Below are 23601 nucleotides of genomic sequence, written 5' to 3' on the forward strand. Positions count from 1 at the left end.
TCGTTCTTGGGTTCTTTTATGCAATTCTCTTTAGTTATAGTTATTTTGTGTACTCGTTGGGCTTATGGGGGTCCATTCGGGTTTTTATTTAACTTGCGCACGAGTGTACCTTCTGGGCTTATGAGGGTCCAGTTAGGTGTAGTTAGCTTATAGATTACTTTAGTTAGTTCTTTGTACACTCGTGTGCATTCCATTGTTACTTAGATTTCCGCTCTTGACCCTCGGTTTGTGTTATTCCTTCTTTTTATATTGCCTTTACTTTTCAAGTTCAATCAGCCTATGATGCCTACTTAGTACCTGTTGTTTTGGTACTCATGCTACTCTCTGCATCTATTTCGTGATCCAGGTCCGGGCACTAGTAGTCAGCGTTGATCGAGCTTGGAGCAGACTGATCCGGAGACGGGAGTGAGCACACGACGTTTTGTACTATTTCAGTCTCCATCTGTATATATAGACTTGTCTTTTACCTTTCGAGACAGTCCAGTCTCTTTTGTCCACTTTTGGGACTTGTACTCATTTTGTTAGTAGCTCTGTACTAGTGACTTCCAGGTTTTGGGAGGGATCTTTATTTGTATATATGTTTTTGGGTTGCTTCCGCCTGTTTATATTGTTATTTGCCTACTCTTGTTTAGTTTCTATCCTCAGACCCATTACTTGTTGTTCTGGGTTACGGGTTGGCTTACCTACTGGTGGGTTATAGTAGGTGCCATCATGACTTGAGAAATCGGGTCGTGACAAGTTGGTATCAAAGCCCCAGGTTTATCGGTCTCACTTGTACAGAGCTAACGTCTAGTAGAGTCCTGCGGATCGGTGAGGAGACGTCCGTAACTTATCTTCGGGAGGCTATAGGATGTCCTTAGGAAAATTTCCTCTTTTGTTTCATTTCATGCAGCTTGTGTCTTATTGGTTCCTTGAAATCTCACTTGTTTCACTCTTTCGGGGGATGTCTCACTCACGAGGCGGCGCGGTCGGGGTTAATGCAATCGAGCCTGTAGACAGATCCCCATCTTGGGGTAGACGTTGACACCGAGGTCCAGCCAGGGCCGCAGCATCGGCCCGAGATATGGAGGAGGTGAGAGATCGTTGTTTTGTACGTGGGTTACGGTACCGCCTGAGGGTCAACATAGAGCATTTGGTTTCAATCGGCCGCTCATTTCTTGATGTGGTCGATCATGCCCGATCCATAGAGCATATTCATCGCAAGGCCTAAGGGGACAACTATAAGAGGGCACGCTACCAGGGCAGCTACTGCAGGTCCCAGACTAGAAGGATAGACTCTTATGATAGGCCTCGCCAGAGGTTCCAGCAGGGTCAGTCCAGTCGTCCTGTTCAGGCGGCATTACCTGCTTCTGAGGGAGGCCAGTATCACCAGGGTGGTCCTAGTACGGGCCAGAGTTCGAGGGGATCAGATTCCCTCCCTTCCTACCGCAGTCGGGTTACTTCAGGGCGTTTAGCTTCGGGGTGTTTTGATTGCGGTGCTCTTGTCCATTGGTCCAGAGAGTGCCCCTGGCGAGGGCGAGGAGCGATTGTACCAGCTCCCCTTACACCTAGACCAGTTTCAGCAGTGCCCCCTCTAGCTAGAGGTGGTGGTCAGGACCAGGGTCGTCGGGACAGCCGAAAGGGTACTAGAGGCGGAGCTCAAGGAGGCAGGCTGGGTGGTAGATCAGATGCATCGGGCAGAGGTGCTCAGGGCCATTTCTACGCAGCCCTGGCGAGGGCGACGGCTGAGGCATCTGACGATGTTATCACAGGTACACTTTTATTATGCCATCAGCCTGCTACAGTATTATTTGATCCCGGGTCCACATTCTCGTATGTATCTGTTTATTTTGCTCCTCGATTGGGTATGAGGTCTGAGTCTTTGGCAAAGCCACTTCATGTTTCGACCCCGGTGGGTGAGTCCTTAGTAGTGGATCAGATATTGCGATCTTGCTTAGTGACTATCCAGGATTGTGATACTAGAGTTGATCTTATTCTGCTAGATATGGTTGATTTTGATGTGATTTTGGGCATGGACTGGTTATCCCCCTTTTATGCGGTCTTGGATTGCTACGCCAAGATCGTTACTTTAGCCATGCCTGGCATTTCCCCAGTGTTGTGGTAGGGTGCTTATAGTCACACACCGACAGGGATCATCTCTTTTATGCGGGCTAGACGGTTGGTTGCTTCTGGGTGTTTACCTTATTTGGCTTATGTGCGAGATGTGAGTAGAGATGACTCTTCAGTTGACTCAGTTCCTGTGGTTAGAGAGTTTGCAGATGTGTTCCCTACAGACCTACCTGGCCTACCTCCAGATCGTGACATTGATTTTGCCATAGATTTGGCGCCCGACACCCGTCCTATTTCTATTCCGCCTTACCGGATGGCTCCTGCAGAGCTCAGGGAGCTCAGTGTTCAGTTAGAGGATCTCTTAGGTAAGGGATTTATCCGTCCGAGTGTGTCGCATTGGGGTGCTCCTGTTCTGTTTGTGAAGAAGAAGGACGGGACTATGAGGATGTGTATTGACTACAGGCAGCTGAACAAGGTGACGGTGAAGAACCGTTACCCCATGCCTCGTATTGATGATTTGTTTGATCAGCTTCAGGGTGCCGCCGTGTTTTCTAAGATTGATTTGAGGTCCGGGTACCATCAGCTGAGGATTAGGGCAGCAAACATCCCTAAGACTGCATTTAGGACCCGTTATGGCCACTATGAGTTCCTTGTGATGTCTTTTGGGTTGACTAATGCCCTTGCTGCCTTCATGGACTTGATGACACGTGTGTTCAGGTCATACCTTGATTTATTTGTCATCGTCTTCATTGATGACATACTGGTATACTCGCGGAGCCGAAGTGAGCATGAGCAGCATTTGAGGATAGTGCTCCAAACTTTGAGAGATCAGCGGCTTTATGCCAAGGTCTCAAAGTGCGAGTTTTGGCTTGAGTCTGTAGCCTTCTTGGGGCACGTGGTGTCCAAGGAGGGTATTAAGGTTGATCCGACGAAGATTGAGGCTATTCGTGATTGGCACAGGCCCACCTCAGTTACTGAGATTCGGAGCTTCGTCGGACTAGCAGGCTATTACAGACGCTTTGTTGAGGGCTTTTCTACTATTGCAGCCCCGTTGACTCGATTGACTCGGGTTGATGTTCCCTTTGTTTGGTCAGAGGAGTGTGAGACGAGCTTTTTGAGGCTCAAGGAGTCATTGACCACCGCTCCTATATTGACTCTTCCAGTTGAGGGTGAGGGCTTCACAGTTTATTGTGATGCATCCGGCGTTGGTTTGGGTTGTGTATTGATGCAGCAGGGCCGGGTTATTGCTTATGCATCGAGGCAGCTTAAGATCCATGAGCGCAACTACCCCACTCATGACTTGGAGTTGGCGGCGGTAGTTTTGCACTTAAGATTTGGAGGCACTACTTGTATAGAGTTCGATGTGAGATCTATATTGATCATAGGAGTCTTCAGTACATTATGAGCCAGAGGGACCTTAATTCGAGGCAGCGTCGTTGGATTGAGCTCCTGAAGGACTACGACCTCTCTATTCTCTATCATCCGGGCAAGGCGAATGTGGTAGCGGACGCCATGAGTCGGAAGGCAGTGAGTATGGGTAGTCTAGCCTTCTTTTCTGTTGAGGAGCGACCCTTAGCTTTGGACATTCAGTCCTTAGCTAATAGCATGGTTCGGTTGGATATCTCAGATTCTAGACGCGTCTTGGCTTTTATGGGAGTTCAGTCTTCTTTGCTTGATAGGATCCGTGGTTGCCAGTTTGAGGATGATACCTTGGTGGCCCTTAGAGATCGAGTATTAGCGGGTGATGGTGGTCAGGCTACCTTAGATCCTGATGGAGTGTTGAAATTTGCCTACCGCATCTGTGTTTCGAGAGTTGGAGATTTGATACAGTTGATACTTTCTGAGGCCCATGAGTCTAGATACTCTATCCATCCGGGCACAGCGAAGATGTATCGTGATTTGAGGCAGCATTATTGGTGGAGTGGCATGAGGAGAGATATTGCTGACTTTGTTTCCCGTTGCTTGTGCTGTCAGCAGGTAAAGGCCGAGCATTTGAGGCCTGGTGGCGAGCTCCAGAGATTACCCATTCCGGAGTGGAAGTGGGAGCGTATCACTATGGACTTCGTTGTGGGGTTGCCTCGGACTTCTAGAGGTGTTGACAGCATTTGGGTCATCGTGGATCGATTGACCAAGTCAGCACACTTCCTTCCTGTTCATACTACTTTCAGTGCCGAGAGGTTGGCTCGTATCTACATTAGGGAGGTGGTCCGTCTTCATGGCGTGCCTGTTGCTATCATTTCAGACCGAGGTTCACAGTTCACTTCCAGCTTTTGGAGGGCTTTTCAGGAGGAGTTGGGCACCCGTGTCCACCTTAGCACAGCATTTCACCCACAGACGGATGGTCAGTCAGAGCGTACTATTCAGGTCCTTGAGGATATGTTGCGGGCTTGTGTTATGGATTTTGGAGGTCAGTGGGACCAGTTCTTGCCTTTGGCGGAGTTTGCGTACAATAACAGCTACCACTCTAGTATTCAGATGGCCCCGTTTGAGGCCTTATATGGTAGGCGTTGTCGCTCTCCAGTGGGTTGGTTTGAGTCTACAGAGCCTAGGCCGCGTGGTACAGATTTGCTTCAGGAGGCCCTGGATCAGGTGAGGGTGATTCAGGATAGGCTCAGGACGGCTCAGAGTAGGCACCAGAGTTATGCGGATCAGAGGCGTCGACCTTTGAGATTCTCTGTTGGTGATCGGGTATTCCTCCGTGTGTCGCCCATGAAGGGCGTGATGAGGTTTGGGAGGCGGGGCAAGCTTAGCCCCAGGTACATTGGGCCATTTGAGATACTCCGGACAGTTGGAGAGGTTGCTTATGAGTTGGCCCTACCTCCAGTATTTTCAGCCATCCACCCAGTGTTTCATGTTTCGATGTTGCGGCGGTATGTTCCTGATGAGTCCCATGTGCTCCAGTATGATGCAGTCGAGTTGGATGATCGTTTGACATTCGTAGAGGAGCCAGTTGCCATTCTATCCAGAGATGTGAGGAGATTGCGCTCGAGAGCCATTCCTGTTGTTAAGGTCCGTTGGAGACATCGTCCAGTTGAGGAGGCTACCTGGGAGATCGAGCATGAGATGCGGGCACAGTTCCCCGACTTATTTGAGCATTCAGGTACTTCTTGACTCTTACTTTCGCGGACGAAAGTTCTTTTAGTAGTGGATATTGTAATGACCCTCCAGGTCATTTTTAAATTAAAGAATTCATTTCATCGTTTAGAGCGTTCCTGTAGCGACCCCAAGTCATTTATGACTTGCTGGCACTGACTGTTCGGTCGCCTGGTCGTTCGTTTGGGTTTTAGGCCCGTTCTCCTGTTTTGGAGATTTTTATAACTTGAAAAGTTGACTTTGGTCAACCTTCTTGGAAGACGTGCTCAGATGAAAATTCTGACAGCTAGGTTAGCTTCGGAAGATCGATTTTGGTCTAGAACGACCCTTTGTTCACTTCCCGAGACTTTAGATAGCAATTGTGGAATCTGGCTCAAATGATACTGGGTGTGGGACCCACTTTTCGTCGAAGCGAGCTCCAAATGGAAATTCCGCCTTCACCATTGAGTCCGAAATATCATTTCCAATCAGATTCCATATAAGGTTTGTATTTTTCCGACTCCGAACGAGTCCGAAACATCGAAATTTAAGTTTGGAGGGTTGTAAAATTTTGACGCGGCGGTGACGTGGCAGAGCCACGTGACGACACGTGGCAGAGGTGGAAATTTCCAGATTTTTAAGAACGAATTTCGTCCAAATTTTTGTTCAACTTCAAATTGAGATTGCTCCTTCATTTTTAATCCAAATTAAGTGATTCAAAAGGCAAACTTCAAGAGAATTTCGAGGGGAATCTAGCGGTGATCTCGAAAACGCGAGGGGAGGCTTCGTTGAGGTAAGAAATCAATTTTTAGCCACTGCCAGTGTGATTTTCGGATGTTTTGTTGTTGAATTTTTGAAATGTGAGATCTTGATCATCGTAAGTCCGTTTTGAGTCATTCTTGTGGCTAACTTGTAGAGTTTTTCGCAAGGATCGTCGTGGTATAATCTGTTTGGGTTGAAAGGGTCTCGTTTTTCCGGAAATTGATGATGAAAGGGCTGTCCTTTTTAATTATTGTGGCTGATTTGCGGTGTTGTGGGCATCTGTTTGTGCTAAAATTTTGGGATATTAGTTTAGTAAGGTAGTTGGGACGTTTCCACGGATTCGATTTTGAGATTCTAAGTGTGGGCCCCACAATCCCGTTTTAGACCCGATTTTGGGTCCGTCTCCGAAAAATATAATTTTAGTGTCAATATATTCGTAATGACGAGGTGATTAACCTTTTGTTAGTGGGGAAGCATTTGGAGACCGTTCGGAGAGGAAAAGATCCGGTACCGTGAGTTGGAGCACGCGTGATCGGCTTTCAGGTAGGCTATGGTTTTCTCTCGTGAGATTGAGCATGTTTAGGCAATTGTTTATTGATTTGCTTGAGTATGGAGGGGTTCGGGTGTCGAGCATGCTAAATTTCTATAATTCCTGCCTTAGACCTTATTTCGGGAAAGTGTTGGATTATGACAGCATGTCTCTTGATATTATTGAATAGCCATATCTGGTGGTGTATATGATAATATTGATTTGAAGTATGTTTGGCCTTAGTCTAGGCTTAGACTAGTGTTGCCATAGACTTGCGAGATTTCGGATGTCGTTGGGCAGTAGAACTTTTTCCGACGTCGTTTCGGACGGTTAGCTCCTTGTAGACTGATATAGCAGACTTGAGTCTGATAGTCGGTAACTCAGCTTATGACCTTGTATCCATAATGCCCTGCTTTTATATCGGCTACAAATACCCGGTTAAAGTCCGTGGTCTAGCTTACTCATTATTGGATACTTCCTCGGCGATTTGGGGTATATGAGGGTCGGACTAAAAGGATTATTTATGGTAATCGGTTTGGTGATATTTCCCGCGACGGATGGTTGGATATTGATTCTTAGCTACAGTACCCGGTTAGAGTCCGTGGTCCAGCTTACTTATTCCAGGTTTAGCTACAGTACCCGGTTCGAGTCCGTGGTCCAGCTTACCTGTGATCTGGTTTCAGCTACAGTACCCGGTTAGAGTCCGTGGTCCAGCTCATTTATGTCCAGGCTTAGCTACAGTACCCGGTTCGAGTCCGTGGTCCAGCTTACCTGTGATCTGGTTTCAGCTACAGTACCCGGTTAGAGTCCGTGGTCCAGCTCATTTATGTCCAGGCTTAGCTACAGTACCCGGTTCGAGTCCGTGGTCCAGCTTACCTGTGATCTGGTTTCAGCTACAGTACCCGGTTAGAGTCCGTGGTCCAGCTCATTTATGTCCAGGCTTAGCTACAGTACCCGGTTCGAGTCCGTGGTCCAGCTTACCTGTGATCTGGTTTCAGCTACAGTACCCGGTTAGAGTCCGTGGTCCAGCTCATTTATGTCCAGGCTTAGCTACAGTACCCGGTTCGAGTCCGTGGTCCAGCTTACCTGTGATCTGGTTTCAGCTACAGTACCCGGTTAGAGTCCGTGGTCCAGCTCATTTATGTCCAGGCTTAGCTACAGTACCCGGTTCGAGTCCGTGGTCCAGCTTACCTGTGATCTGGTTTCAGCTACAGTACCCGGTTAGAGTCCGTGGTCCAGCTCATTTATGTCCAGGCTTAGCTACAGTACCCGGTTCGAGTCCGTGGTCCAGCTTACCTGTGATCTGGTTTCAGCTACAGTACCCGGTTAGAGTCCGTGGTCCAGCTCATTTATGTCCAGGCTTAGCTACAGTACCCGGTTCGAGTCCGTGGTCCAGCTTACCTGTGATCTGGTTTTAGCTACAGCACCCGGTTAGAGTCCGTGGTCCAGCTCACTTATGTCCAGGCTTAGCTACAGTACCCGGTTCGAGTCCGTGGTCCAGCTTACCTGTGATCTGATTTCAGCTACAGCACCCGGTTCGAGTCCGTGGTCCAGCCCACCCGTGCCCGACCTTTGGCTACAGCACCCGGTTCGAGTCCGTGGTCCAGCCCATATAGGTTGACTCATTAGCTATAGTACCCGGTTCGAGTCCGTGGTCCAGCTTGCACGTGGTGTATTCCCAATTCCTCACTAAAGCTTCAGTTTAGTCTTGATTACTCTCATCTGTAGGTTGAGGTTTTGGAGGTTGGAGAGATTCCGGTTAAAGTCCGGGACGTAATGAGATCTTGGAATATGATTGGGAATGGTTCAGTTACAAGTCCGGAAATTGGTAATATTGTGATAGACCTTCTAGCTCCATTATTTTACTTCAACTGTCAGTCCATCTGCCGGGCTTATGGGGGTCCGTGCAGGTGGTTTCTTTTATTGTGCACGAGCGTACCCGTCGGGTTTATGGGAGCCCGGCGGAGTTAGTTAGATTGCTTGTCTTTGTTGCCTGTACGCTCGTGTACATACCCCCCATTTACTACTCTTTGCACTTGATGTGACCCTTTATTTGCATTTCAGTTTACTTTTGCTTATCTTGCTCAGTCGGCCGATGATGCCTACTGGGTACCTGTTGTTTTGGTACTCATGCTACGCTCTGCATCTATTTTGTGATGCAGGTCCGAGCACTAGTAGCCAGCGTTGATCGAGCTTGGAGTAGACTTATCTGGAGACGGGGGTGAGCACACGGCGTTCTGTACTATTTCGGTCTCCATCTGTATATATAGACTTGTCTTCTTCCCTTCGAGACAGTCCAGTCTCTGTTGTCCAGTTTTGGGACTTGTACTCATTTTGTAGTAGCTCTGTACTAGTGACTTCCAGGTTCTGGGAGGGATCTTTATTTGTATATAAGTTTTTGGTTTGCGTCCGCCTGTTTATATTGTTATTTGCCTACTCTTGTTTGATTTCTACCCTCAGACCCATTACTTGTTGTTCCGGGTTACGGGTTGGCTTACCTACTGGTGGGTTATAGTAGGTGCCATCATGACTTGAGAAATCGGGTCGTGACAATGGTCTTGAATTTGACTAAAATATCATGTCACTCGATATTTGGTATGTGTTTAGGCTTCAAGATGAAATGAACATTTGACTTGAATTTAATGAAAATAAATTTATTTAACTATGCAATCCAAATTAATCGTTCAATTCAAATAAACATGGATTAAATTCAAATTTTATATGAATTTATCCAATAAATTTTATGTGACTACAAGAGTATAAATAATTTTAAGTCAAATTTATACCTACAAACAAACAAAATATATATTATATTTAATAAGTAACAAACTTGTTTGGTGTAAGAAATAAAAATAAATAGTCCTTGGATAAAAAAAATAGTCCTAGGATAAAAATTTGGTGTCTTGTTTGGTTGTCATATTAGGGATAACTTATCCCACCATTTATACCATAATGATGGAATAAGTTATCTCATATACATGATGATATAAGTTATCCCAAGATAATTTATCCTGGATAACTTGTTCTTAATCAAACGATCGTTTAGTGTTATCTTATTCCACCTGAGAAATAAAATAAATTAGTTCAAAGATTATAATTTCAAAATAACTTATTCCGTAAAATAAATGACTTCTTATATTATTTTACCTCAATACTATATTCACATTACCGATAGTGAAAAAACACGTGAAATTATAGGGGTACTAAGTTATAGTTTCATCAAATAAATGTATTCATTTGTGAATTACTAGAAGTTATAGTGCCGGCTTTGCAAAATGGTACAAGTTGAGGTACTACTTCATGTTTAAATTAAGCCCTTTCCTTTTCATTTTGTTTAAAACTATCGTAAAAATGTTCTCAGAGGAGTCTGGATAAACGCAAATCAAATTGTTAATGCCCTCTTTCACTTTCTATAATTTCCACAAGAAAATCGGCCCGTCGTTCTTCTTGGAGTCACCAGAAGTTTTACTTGGATGCAGCATCACTTCAACAATCCATTGGACTAGCTGAATTTCATGACCGATTCCCAGTATCTGGAAATTTCGAGCTCTTAGAGAGTGACCTTATTAATGTAAGCAAGTCTCCATTTCATCACTTTGTATTTAATTTTTAGCTTTGATTATTTTTATCACAGTAAAAGGAAGTCTTGCAAAGATTATTAAACTGGGTTTACATCAATTGGGCCAAATAAAGAGATATCTGAAATTCATTTGATTGATGGATTGTCATTTTTATTGTTGTGGTGTTGTCTTGGACTCAGAGGCGAATCTAGGGTTTGTATAGAACATGGGTGCATCACTAAAACAAAACAAAAAGTTTTAAGTGGGAATTGATTACTAGTTTTTTATGTAAATAACTCAACATTTAACCAAGTTCGCCATTTAGCCTTCGTGTAGGATGGGTGCATAATATTATACCAATGTTAGAAAATATATACATAAAATACCTAGTTTTACGGAGAGACCACGGGTTCACGTGGCCCAATTTTAGTGCATAAACTCACCCCTGGTCTTGGTGCATGATAATGAAAACTAGGTGCTTTATTATCTGATTTTTAAGTTTTGGATTCTCTCTTGTAGGGAAAATGTGGTACCTGTTTTAAGCCCGTTGATGACATTGAGGTACATGAACTAGGGTTTGCTCGAAATTTATGTTTTCGTGGAACAGTAGAGGACATAGAAAAGAGATCAAAGCTGGGATATTGTCAAAATCAGCAATTGCTTCTTTAAGACAAATTATTGGCTTGAAGTAGCTCAAATCCTGGAGCTCCTTTTTGCTATATTCTATTCTTATCCGTTCTTTTCTTCTACTTTTTTGTGTGTACTTTTCAGTCACTTCTTTTTCTCTTCTTCCATTATTTCAATTAAGGAGAAATTGTTGTTTGTAGTACTTTATTGCTGTTCTTTTTCCTCTATTGTGCCCCTTGTTATGGGTTCTTAAGCCCAAAAATCATTCCCTTACCCTGTTGAATTTCTTGTACTTACATGGGGTCCAGTGCTAACGAACTACATATACATACATCTGTTGTTCTGATGTCACATTCCAAATCCTGAACTCTGTATCTGCATTCTTTTTCATCCACCTGTATTTCATACTCTTAAGTCATTTATAAGGTAATGTTCTGTAGGGAGACGATTAATCAACCGCTAATACCTGGACTACCAGATGATTTGGCATTGAGATGTCTAGCAATGATATCACATGGATATCATGGTATTCTTGAAACAGTAAGTAGACGATGGAGGAAGCTATTCCATAGTGTAGAATATTCCAATTATAAAGCTAGAGAAGGATGGTCTGGAAACTGGTTATTTGTTCTGACTGGAGCATCTGAGAATCAATGGGTTGCTTATGACCCTGAAGCTGATAGGTGGCACCCTCTGCCTAGGATACCCACGAGCCACCCTGACCAAGAGCACCTTGGTTTCTCATGTGCCTGTGTCTTGAATAAATTTCTTCTGATTGGCGGCACATATGGAGCACGTGATCAAGTAATTCCCCATCAAACGGCCCTGACGACAAATGAAGTTTTCCAATTTGATCCTTTCAAAAAAGAGTGGAGAAATGTTGCAAGTATGAGAACAGCACGTTCTCACTTCGCCTGCAGTGTTGTCTCTGGTAAGGTTTATGTAGCTGGAGGGCGCAACACATCATCGGGAGGAGGGCTTGCTCTTGCTGAAGTTTATAATCCACTGACAGACAAGTATGTTTTTAGAAAATTATGGTATATTTTTTTGAGCATGCATTCCTTTATGAATTTCAAGTATAAAAGGAAATATGGCTTTTTGAATACAGGACTAACCTGACTTCATCAAAAAAATACAGGACTGATCTTAGATAGGGTTTTTTAAGTAGTTTATCATGCTATTATTTGGACCACAAGTTATCCAATTGTTGTCGAGATTGTAAAATAATTTTAGGGACTTGGATATGAAATATAGCAGAATATACGGAGTATAGGAATGCCATGTGAATATTTATCTGGATGTGTGCTGCTTCTGAGTAGAATACCTGTTTGTGTTGACAGAGCTGTTAAAATTCTATCCTTTTAGTCTTGAGCTGAGTACTGTGTGTTCAACCAATGAATCTTAGATCTCACAATGGAATTGCAAGCATACTGACAATGATTTATGAACCAGACTATTTATCTTCTTATTCTCTTGTTTCTGCATTTTTTTAGTTTTTCATTTCACCATATATCATTTTTTTTTATTGTTTAAGGTAGTACATATTAGAATCAGCAACAAGTTCGTGCTGTAAAGTAATTGCAACGGTGTTTGCCATACGAAAGGTGTAGTGACCCCAAAGAGTCAACCATGGCATCAATGTTATTTGCAATAGCCATTATGCACCAATAATAAAGTAAAAGATATACATTTGTATTTAATACTAATTACAGATTCCGATTTGCGCTAAAAAATTCTACCATTAGGTTCATTCCTTTCTTCCCATATATATTTTTTTGAAACTGGTAATGTTGTATTCCTCAGCATTAAGGTATGCTGGAGACCTCCAAAAAGGTAGTAACAAGCTAGAACAAGAGACTAATTACAGTAATCCTAAAAGATCTACTAATTGTTCAGCATTTTCTATACAATGTTCTTTACACCAAAAGTAGAAAGTTGCTATGCAGCTCTCTTTGATTTTCTGAATGTTGTTGAATCTATCTTCAAAGTTTCTTCCATTCCTCTCCCTTGAGATAGTCCACCAGATACAGTGTGGGATTATTCTCCACCACTTCTTCTGTGTCTTGCTTCCCCCTCTCCTAATCCAGCAACTTAACAAGTCTGCTGTGTGCTCTGGCATTGACCATTTTGTCTCTATTAAACTGAGGAACATAGTCCAAAGTTGAGATGTGACTTTACAATGGAGGAACAGATGATTATTTGTCTCTCTAGCGTCACTACATAACATGCATCTGGACACAATTGGCAATCCCTTTTTCTGCAGGATCTCATGAGTGAGGCAAGCTTTCCTGATTACTAACCAAGCAAAGCACTTGACCTTAGTAGGAGCCATACTTTTCCATACAATCCACCATGTATGTTCTAAGTTTTCCTTGACCCCCAAAATACTAAATAAGAAGCTCCAGATCTGAGACGTGAATTGTCAGGGAAGAATAAGGTGATTCACATCTTCATAATGCTTATGACATAGCACTCACCTACTACAAATGTTGACTCCCCTTTTTGAAGGTTTTCATGTGTAAGACACGCCCTTCTAGCAACTAACCAAGTAAAACAGTTGACTTTCATGGGAGCTTTATTCTGTTGTATGAAGAGGGGACAGGGAGATTGTGCCAGGTAATTGGAGCACTCTGAGAGATGTTGTGATTTTGGGTACTGTAGGTGTATAAAGATTAATGAGGTTAAGCTATTCCTAGGATGAACGTGGGAAGAATGATCGGGGAGACGAGATTCTGGTGGAGTTCTTGAAGAACACAGGCAAGACAAGAAGGTCTGGAATGGCTGACGGGGCTGTTTATATCATTTTAAGACTACAAAATGCTTGAAAAGTGGGGGGTGGATTACAATGATCCTGTTGTATAAGAACAAGGGTGATATTTAGAACTACAAGCTGATATTCAAGGGGTATCAAGTTGCTTAGCCACACTATGAAAGTTTTGGAAAGGGTGATGGAGATGAAGGTGAGGAGGGGTGTGTCTATTTTCGAGAACCAGTTCGGATTCATACTGGATGATCGACTATAGAAAGCATTCATGTTGTGAGGAGACTGGGGGAGAGTAAATGGAGAGAAAGAGGGACTTACATATGATATTCATTGACCTAAAAAATGTATATGATAAAGTCGGGGAGGTCCTATGGAGATGCCTCAAGGCTAGAGGTGTATCAATGGCATACATTGGGTCGATGAAGGACATTACGATAGAGCCAAGCCCCGGGTAAGAGCAATGGAAAGAGACTCGGAGTAACACAAAAGGATTTTAATACAAGCACTCCACAAATGCTCCCAGGCACATTCCCAATGACCCTTAATTGAGGGGTCCCTTCTGGACCCGGCCTCTCCCCTCTCTGGTAGACTTCCTCCACCGGAGCAGCCATCTAGAACCCACCTTTTTTCATGGACAACAAAATCCTCTTCCGCCTTGGGGCCAAATCTTATATCACAGAATCTAAATCCAAATCAGGGATTTGGTATGACTGGATCAGAAGTGCAAGATACTACATGAGCAAGCTGATACTCAGCAAGGGAGCCATGTCTTGGATATGCAAAAGGCTCAGGGAGGCATCGGAGAACAAAGGAAAGATCTCCAAGTCTTGGAAATGCAAAGATAACACAACCAACATTTTCTTAACGCAAAAGTTCAATCAATATGGAAGATTTGTCTCAATGATTACTGCTAAAGGAAATGACACAACAGTAATTATCCTGTCAGTGAACACATTCAATGAGGGATGGAATGTTCTAATTGCAAAAATAGGAAATTTCATTGATAGAAATAGTACAACATTAATCACAAACAAGCAGCCTAGACTCCTTAACCAAACCAGAGGGGAGAAGATCTACAAAGAGGTGTTTTTCAAGAACAAATGGACTAAGAGAGACATAGGAAAAAGGCATGCTGGACATATGCTTAGTGGGGAGTTTCACAAGAGCTGAAGACACTCCAACTTGTAATGACATCCGAAGATGGGCTCAACAAACTTGGAATGGAGCCTAGGGAGTTCAAACATAAAAAAAGAGAGCAGAGAGCGTTTCTGCTCGCACCGCACTTTTGGGATTGAAGTTCCCACGTCTGCTCACCTCTCTCGCTTCATGCCATTGAAGCGCAGGTCATTCGCATCGCTTTGCTTCACCACTTAAAGAGGTGGAGCACCCACTTTTCTCAACACTGGTGTTTCCTGCTTCATTCCTTAAAACAAATAATGGAAACCCCCACCCATGCACTTGATCAAAATTGTCATTACATCAACCACCACTATTCAACTATCCTCCTATAAAGATTTGTTGGTCATTTGGGCCTCATTGGACAAAGTTATTGATATCATCCTAGCATTTAATTTAAGTTTTCTTATCTATATGTATCAATAGTAAAATTGTGTCCTCCATCCAAATTGGTCCCAACAAAATACTCTTATCGGGCTATAATCGAATCTCTTTACTTTGCAACTTATGTCTTGGTTTCACAATGATTTTAGTTCCTATTTGATCCCTCTTATGTTGATGTCGTTAGGCATTTTCCCTATCCATGTAGTCTCTTGCCTACGGTCCAACCACCTATTTGAATTTTAAGCCTTTTGGACTAGCATCTACCCTTTGTAACACCACTTTAGGGTGCCTATACAACAATAACATACAAGTGTTATCAAAAGCAAAAAAGCTCTAAGGTTCGTTAGGGGAGAAACAAATACAAATATATATGTTTAGTCCTATACCAATAAGTATAGGCGTGAATGACAAATATAAGAACAAAGAAATTGAAAAAAAAACGATAAAATGAAATATCAATTGCTTAGTGTCTCCCCTTCACAAGAGGTTCATTGGCAAAGAGAAGTATGTCTTAGAACATTGATGACGACACTAAAGTGTACTTTAAGCGAGGCAAAGCACTCAACACGTTTCGAGCCTCACTTATGGGCTTAAGCGCGCATTTGACAATACTACAACATACCCAATGTAATCCCCTAAATGGGGTCTGGGGAGGGTAGAGTGTACGTAGATTTTATTCCTACCTCGTGGAGGTAGAGATGTTTTCGAAAGACCCTCGGCTCAAGTGCAACATATCAAAATATTTATGAAAAAGAATGTGACAGTGAAGAAAACATGTCAATTAATGAGGAAAGCAACATATGGCATTCAATGAAAAGAAACAGTAACAACAACGAAATGATACAGTAATTGAAAAGGAAATACATGTATAAGACTAATAATACAACAAACACGGTGCTCCCAGGCTCCCACCAAGCCTAAACCGCCAAAAAGCGAGACAAAGCGCAACTACCTACTACCTATCTATCCTAATTAGGGGTGTGCAGAAATCGAACCGAAAAAAGTGTTATTGGTTTGTTGTTATTGGGTTATTGGGTTAACAGTTATTTAATGGTTTTATAAAAAAAAAGTATTGGGTTATTGGTTCGATATTGGTTTTTTAATATTGGGTTAACCAATAACCCATTAAGAATATAATAATTTACTATTTTAATTTTTAGTCATACATAAATATCAAACAAAAAATATTACTAATATAATTACTATATTAGACTATAACTATAAGGACCTTACACAATTAACATTACTTAACTTCAGCCTCTGAATTTACCCTTTAGGTTTTAGTATTACTTTAGTCTTTATTGTTGCAATTTAGTCTGATTTGCTTTTTTCGATGTATGCTTGTACGCGTAAAATTATTGGACAAATCATATATTTGTTTTGAAAGCATTTTCTTATCGGTTAAACCGAAAAGCGATAACAAATATCTTATTGGTTTGGTTATTGGTTTAACATATTTAAAAATCAATAAACCGAACCGATAATACTTAAAATCGAGCCGAACAAATCGATACACACCCCTAATCTGCGACCTCCACCCATTTGGGGTGCCTATTTGATGGATCAATTTCTTACTCACACTCGTTAATAGGGTGGGAATCATTGTCTATACTCCCTTCTTGGAAATGATGTGATGGAACCAATTGCTCATTAATCATCACCTTCGTGTAATTCACTAGACAATTTCACATATTAGGATTTGTAGATTGTTGCAATTTTCTGATTAGTTGCCAGTTTTGAGAATTTATTTTTCCAGTCCAAATGAATCTACATTGTTCCATTACATTTCCTTGTCAAATTATTTTCTATAGGAGTATCCATGTAACTTATATTTTTGTTCATGGAAATTTAATTTTGCAACTTTTCAAGGTCAACATCAACAACAACAACAACCACAACATACCCAGTGGAATCCCATAGGTGGGAGGATAGAATTTACACAGATTACACTCGTGGAGGTTAGGAGACTATTTCGGGAGGACCCTCCGACCGAGTATAACATATTAGAATAATGAAAAGGAAAACGGCAGTGGAGAAACAAAATAACTAATAAGGAAACAAAAGTAACCACAAAATAATGTGATAACCTAAACAAAATAAACCGATGATGATGGAATAAAAAACAAAACACTATAAGAAAACAGCTAAACCCCTCAAAAATCAAGACAACACTCCACACCTACTAACCTTCTACCCCGCAACCTCCACACCCTATTAGGTCATAGTTTATACATGGTAGAATTTTTTTCCTTTATCTGCATTCCAATTTCATATTTCTTAGCAAGTACGTATGTTCCATTTTATGTGATACTATTTCCTTATTAATCTATAAATAAAAAAGGGAAAAGACATCAAGTTGCACCCTAAACTTGTCCGAAAAAGTCACTCACACACTCATACTTTACGGGTGATCTTTTACCCTTCTATACTTATTTAAAATGTAATTATTACCACCCAAAATGCTGATGTGGCAGGCGCGTGTGAATCACCCTGTACCATGGGACTGGCTTTGTATGTTTTAGGGTGAAAATAACACCACTTCAAATAAGGATTGGGTGTGGGTGTGTATAGGTCACCCGTAAAGTACGAGTGTGTAAGTGACTTTTCCAGACAACTTTAGGGTGCAAACCGTCTTTCTAAAGTTGGAAACAATTTAACTTTAAACTTCTCAATTTATCTTTATTCTTTAATGACATCTTTTAATAGCCATGGAAACCTCATGGCATGTTAAAGAACACAAGTTCCAAAAGTCAGTCTTAAATCTGTCAAACGCCGTCATATAAATTGAAATGCGCACACTATTTTTAAGAGAAAACAGTACTTCCATTAAGCTTTTAAGCACCAATAAACTTTATAAGAAAAGCTTTTAAGAGGCATATACGACGTATACTATATTTATGAAATGAAAAACACTTCCCAATTTAGAAGTAAAATAAGAAGAAAAGGTTAATGGAAGTATAAGGGTGATGGAAACATGGACTCAAAAATGCGTATCAGTGGAACGTTTATAGTAGTCTACGTCAACTTTATCAAAAGAAAAGAAAAAAGGTCCTCCAGTGGAAATAAATTTTGATGCTTTGACTACATTTGCCGTTGGGGTCGTAGTTCTTTAGAAACCTATGTGCCTTGTTAATTAATCTTGGAAACGATTCCTTGTTGCTTCTAACTTCTACTCCGTTTTTCTCTTTGAAGCAAAAGGATGGTCTGATATTTAATTTGACAGAATCCTAAAAGAGAAGAATGTTTATATTTTATCCTATACTGGTTTTCTGAATATTTTAATATGTTGCAGGTGGGAAGACCTACCACCTCTGCCAAGTCCCCAGATGGATTGCATAGGCCTACCATACGATGGTAAATTTTATGTTCTAACGGACCTTGTTGGGCTGCTAGAGCATGAGACATCTGTTGTTTTTGATCCATCCGATGAAACATGGCTAAGTGTAAATGATACTTGGCCGTTTTCAAGGGCCATGCATTTGGGAATTCAGGTGCTTGATGGTGGTCATATATGCACAGTTGTTGATTGGGGTGGGAGCTCCATTGAAACGAGGGATGTCGATAACAGGGAGTGGCATCATAGAGGTTTGATACCTCCTGTGATTCTACCTGACCATCCCCGGCCTCTAGAGGTCTTTGATTATGGATTTGTTGCACTGAGAAATGAAATTTATGTTTTGGGAGGAAGAGTGCTGCGATGGGAGGAATCTGGGACCGGGAAGTTTAACATTGTGAAGTTGAGCACAGTTAGAGTGTGCAACCCACTGAGTTTACCTTTAAGGTGGAGGGAGATCAGACCAATGTGTGAGCCTGCATTTGGCTCCATACTAGGCTGTGCATCCATGGAAACAAGATCTTTTTGATTTAAGGTTCTGTTTCCTATGTGCTGCTGTTGTGTAATAAAAATGATTACATTGCAACCTTGCTCTAATAATAGCCTAAGAAAGGTATCACCAATGGAGATTATCATTCGTGCAATTAAATTCTGACTGGTGCGAGTGAAGTGGATCTAGAACGTTGAGGAAAAGCTACTGGTGTTGAGTCGAATTCTGCAACAATTGACAGGCGTGACAAAGTTCCAGGAAGATTGTGGTAGATTATTCAAACAGCACATTATGGAATCAATAAAATATTTATTAATGCTCTAAGTTCCATTCCAGTGGTTCTTTTTCCTGTTTCCAGAGGAACGTCTCTCCCAAACTCAATATACTGAGTTTCTTCTGTTGTTTTGAATTACTTCTACTGGCTTTCTTTCGCCGTTCTTGAATTTCACTTATGGTACTTAATCTGCTTATCTTTAATACTTTATCAACGTGCATAATATTTTTATTCGCGCATTTGAGACAGCAGTAGCAGTTCTACCTGTTAAGAAATGCACAATGCAATAGTTAAAGAATGGATTTGACAAGATTAGAAGATTTTACCAGGTTTTAGGTCAAGGTGAAGTACACATTCAAGGTAAATACACTTCTCAAATGAAAAGAAGTTCATGCTTTTAAAGTCTTTAATCGAGTAATGGTAGGCAAAGAGTTCAATGTCTTGGTCCTCTGCAACTACGCCCTCCGTTTCAGTTCAAAATAAATAGTGTTTTTAGCTTGAACATTTTTATGTAAACTACTTATTTCACTTTTACTTATCTACTATTTTACAAATACATTTTTACTTTTATTTGTCACTTTTAGCATATTAAGACAGAAATATATTTTTCCTTCATCTTTTAGACTAAATAAACTCCATATTGGACAAATAATAGTGAACGGAGGAAGTAGTTTCTTGATTATGAAAAAATCACTTTGTTTGAATAAGAGTAAAATTGGAAGAAGACCATTAATGTCTTCTTGATTACGTAAAAACAAATGCATATTTTGAAATAAAATAATTAGAAAAATAATATTTATTTTGAAATGGATGAAGTATCAACTTAGCAAAACCAGCTAATACACATAATGACTCTGATATAGCCAACCCTTTTAGGTACGTAAATATTGCCTAATTGTTCGAATCCATTTATGGTTATTACTTTTTGACTACAGTAGCTAAGTAATCCCAACATGTTACATAAGGCAAATATTGGATAATTGTTCGATTTTCTGCAATTTTCTCCATCCCTTACATAAACCAATATTGGTTCACATTCAATCACATCTCCACCATCTAGAATAACACGAGTCTGACGAACACCGTGATGGGTGCTAAGGCCCCATATTTACTATCTACGTGAATGCGATTATGACATTTCCATCTAAACTTGATAACAATTTGCCTTACGATCTAGCAAATCGTTGAATCCTCCTACGCCTTAATTCTTCCAAAGATAGATCACGTATCTCACTTGTTGGACCAGGGGATGATGGTGCATCACCGGTACGACCTGTGCCACACATTTCACAAACATTCAGCCCACCTGAATTATCAAATGTACATGCATCACATCTCCACGTAAGAAGTGTATTTCGTGCAATCCTCCCACCAGCAGTTCCTCTCCCAGTAATTCTTGGTCGGTTTCGAAATAAGCTCTTCACTAATCTTAAAGGCAAGCTCAGGGCATGGCTAAAGCTTCTCATGAATTGTCTAACTGGATTCAGACCTGAATAGGATGCTTTTAATCGCAAATACAGAAGGCCAGCTAGTATTCCCCCAAGGTGGCCAAGGAATGAGACACCAGGGACAAACATTTGTATGAGTACAAGCTCTGCCCAGGCAGCATAACGAGTAGGAACCATAAGTCCATGTACAGAGGTATACTCATCTGATTGTGCATTGACGATAACTTTCATGGCGAAGAGGACACCAGAAAAACCCACAGAGTATTCATTATAGTAGGGTCTCTCGTAATCAAAGAACAGCAGAAGTGATTTTGCAAGCAACAGTGTGACACCTTGGGACATAGCAACTAAGGTTGCAACCATTGATGCAAACTCTGCACTACCCATCGATATCTCCAATTGAATACCCTTCCACAAAAGTGAAAGCATATTGTACACCAGGTGAGATTCATTTATGTGGAAGAACGGCGACAGGAAGAATCGCTTGAGGTCTGTGTACTGCACCAGCAAAAGCAAGTGTGAAGCCAACATAATAGTTTGAAATTCGATCTCCCAAAACTATGAATAACAGTTAAAACTCAAGAAAATAGATTAATATGGCACATATTGCTTACTACAGTCGAATCATAGAAGCTGTGAGAAATATATGAGAAGAATATTATTGAATTGTTGTTGTGTCTACATTATTACATTGAGACCCTATTTATCGACCCTAGAATACAATCCTTTACCAAGTAGGATACTATTTAGTATTCCTATTTCTATTTCTATTCCTATTCCTATTCCTATTCTTATAGGATTGTATAAACCTATTCCTATTCTTATAGGATTGTATAAACCTATTCCTATTCTAATAGGATTGTATAAATCTATTCATATTCTAACAGAAGCAATATCTACTCACAGGGGACCAACAATATGGAAATGTGATAAATCAACAAACTAAGCAGGTAGTAAGAGAGTTAACAGTAATTGATTTTTCTGAATTGGTTGCAACCTATGTTGCTCGAACTCTCCAAATATGTTGCCGCATCCGTGTCGAATTCTACAAAAATGCACTACTTTTGGAGTATCCAACCCGCACCACTCGACATTTTTGAAAAGTACGAGCAACATAAGTTGCAATTTATCAACAAACTCATGAGTCCACTCTGGACAAAAAACTCATATATCCTTCCAATGAATACTATAACCAAACAACTTCGCACAGAGGGGTCTCTTATCATTTGTATCCTACATAACTCTATCGAGAGTTTTACAGCTAGAGGGCAGAAACCTGCAATTTCTTTTATCTTCAAAGAGGGAATTGGTGTTTTAGGCCATGATAGAAGCCATATAAGTTCATCAACATTTAAGAAAACCTTCACACATGCTAAGCTTATTTTACAAAAAAAATAAATTATTTTACATATGAAATAGCAGTTCTTCTCTGCTGTGATCAAACAACATCGTGGTTGCCATCTAGTTAAAATTTTCAGGCACAGGGTGTGTTTGGTTTCCAATTTTCCCATGTATGGTGGGTCAAAATGTTTGGAAAAATATTTCTCTCGAAAAACAACTTCCCTAATGAAAGTAGGGAAAAGAAGTTGCAGAAGTGACATTTCATGTTTATTGTCTTCTTCCAACCCAATCCCTGCAATCCCACCCCCGAACGCCCACTCCCCATCCCATTCCGCCTCATAGTGTTTTGCTATATGACATATAAATACTCTTTGAATAATATTTTCTTGCTTACTTACCAAACACTATAAAATAAGTAAGAAAAACATTTTCCTTTGTACCAAACACACCCATAATATTATTAGTATCAAACTACCCATACCAAAAACTAAGTAACGTCTAGAAAAACAACAAAAGAATCAAACTTTAGTCACATATGGTGTCCAGCAAGAAACAAAATCATCAGTGAAAATCAAAAAGGCAAAAAGGGTTTTACCTTGAGGATAAGGTGAGGATTAAACCAAACTTGATCGATTGTGGGGAGGAAAGGAAGAATAAATTTGGGCCTCAAGTAAATAATGGTATTAGCGGCAAGAAGTGCAGCAGTAATAGGGGGTTTTCTGTCTAATCTGGAATACTCACTCACTGTATGCAGCCCTAGCAGAGGAATCAAACCACGAGATACTGATCCCCACTTTCCTCTTCCTCTCTCCATATCTAATTCGAGAATTTGGATGATTCTACTGCAAAGGCGAATCCTCTGAAATCAATCTTTTTCTTTTGAGCAAACTAAGGTTTAGGAACATTTCAGATGCTTCTCCTACTTGTGAAGGCCAAACTCTAGCTGTACGGTTTTTAATAGCTTTGCTTTACTTTTTCCCAAAATTAAAGTTCTGCCAATTTTTTTAAAAAAAATAGGTTGTTCCATTTTATGTGGCATTATTTGGGTCGATAAGTTGTTTATGAAATAGTGAAAAGTTTTGGAACTTGTGGTCTAAAATAATTCTCAGATTTTTATGTGGTTGTAAATCACATTTCATTTCATTGATAATAAAAGAAGAATTTTAAAGTTTAATTGTTTCTAATTATAATAAGGTGACATTTTTTTTGAAACGGACTAAAAAGGAAAGGGTACCACATAGAATGGGATTGAGGAATAATTATTTATAAAATATTTGTGTTTGGGAATCCCCACCCCACCATAACAATATTTTTTTTCTTTCGGCATAATACATAAATGCGCCATTTAACTTGATTTCAATTGGCGTTTATGTCCTCCAACTTCGAGTCAGAGGTGGACCTATGTAAAAAGATGTGGGTGCATGTACACCCGTTAACTTTAGAAAAAGTATGTATATATAGTTATATACCTTGAGATATTAATATTTATTTTCTTAGGCACATTACAACACTTGATGAACTGGTTGATGTTGAAGGTCCTGGGTTTGAATCCCATCTATTGGTAAGGGCGGTTGGAAGATTTTTGACATGCGACCTCATGGTGCAAAGTGCACAAAGCAAACATTGCACTCAAAGTCAATCATCATCTTCAAATGTTGGGTTCGCCTATGCTTTGAGTATGCACAAGTAGATAGTTAAACTTGTATAAAATTGAACAAGTAGACACGCGCATCCTACGTGACATATTATAGGATGTGAATTGTCATATAGTAGGATGTCATGTAGGTCGCA

The 23601-nt window shown here is 40.8% G+C and overlaps 2 protein-coding genes across 2 annotated transcripts; one reads left to right on the forward strand and one right to left on the reverse strand.

Annotated features, from left to right (window-relative positions):
- Positions 1–9744: 9744 nt before the first annotated feature.
- On the forward strand, positions 9745–19231 carry LOC125876250 (F-box/kelch-repeat protein At1g16250). Its single transcript, XM_049557381.1, has 3 exons — positions 9745–9983; positions 11040–11615; positions 18216–19231. Coding segments are annotated over exons 1-3 (1149 nt in total). The 5' UTR covers positions 9745–9981; the 3' UTR covers positions 18787–19231.
- A 685-nt stretch (positions 19232–19916) lies between these two features.
- On the reverse strand, positions 19917–22738 carry LOC125876256 (rhomboid-like protein 14, mitochondrial). The gene is made up of 2 exons (XM_049557388.1): positions 22406–22738; positions 19917–20967 (listed from the first exon to the last, which is right to left on the reverse strand). Exons 1-2 carry the CDS (start codon positions 22622–22624, stop codon positions 20188–20190), a joined length of 999 nt encoding a protein of 332 aa, XP_049413345.1. The 5' UTR covers positions 22625–22738; the 3' UTR covers positions 19917–20187.
- Positions 22739–23601: the final 863 nt, after the last annotated feature.

The sequence above is a fragment of the Solanum stenotomum genome, chromosome 9 (genome assembly GCF_019186545.1).
Source record: "Solanum stenotomum isolate F172 chromosome 9, ASM1918654v1, whole genome shotgun sequence".
In the NCBI taxonomy this organism is placed as follows: Eukaryota; Viridiplantae; Streptophyta; class Magnoliopsida; order Solanales; family Solanaceae; genus Solanum; species Solanum stenotomum.

Coding starts and splice junctions, on each gene's coding strand:
- LOC125876256 (XM_049557388.1), bottom strand. CDS start 22,624: ATGGAGAGAGGAAGAGGAAAGTGGGGATCAGTATCTCGTGGTTTGATT. Junction 20,968..22,405: donor ATCCTCACCTTATCCTCAAG/GTAAAACCCTTT, acceptor TTGCTGGTGCAG/TACACAGACCTCAAGCGATT.
- LOC125876250 (XM_049557381.1), top strand. Junction 11,616..18,215: donor TATAATCCACTGACAGACAA/GTATGTTTTTAG, acceptor AATATGTTGCAG/GTGGGAAGACCTACCACCTC.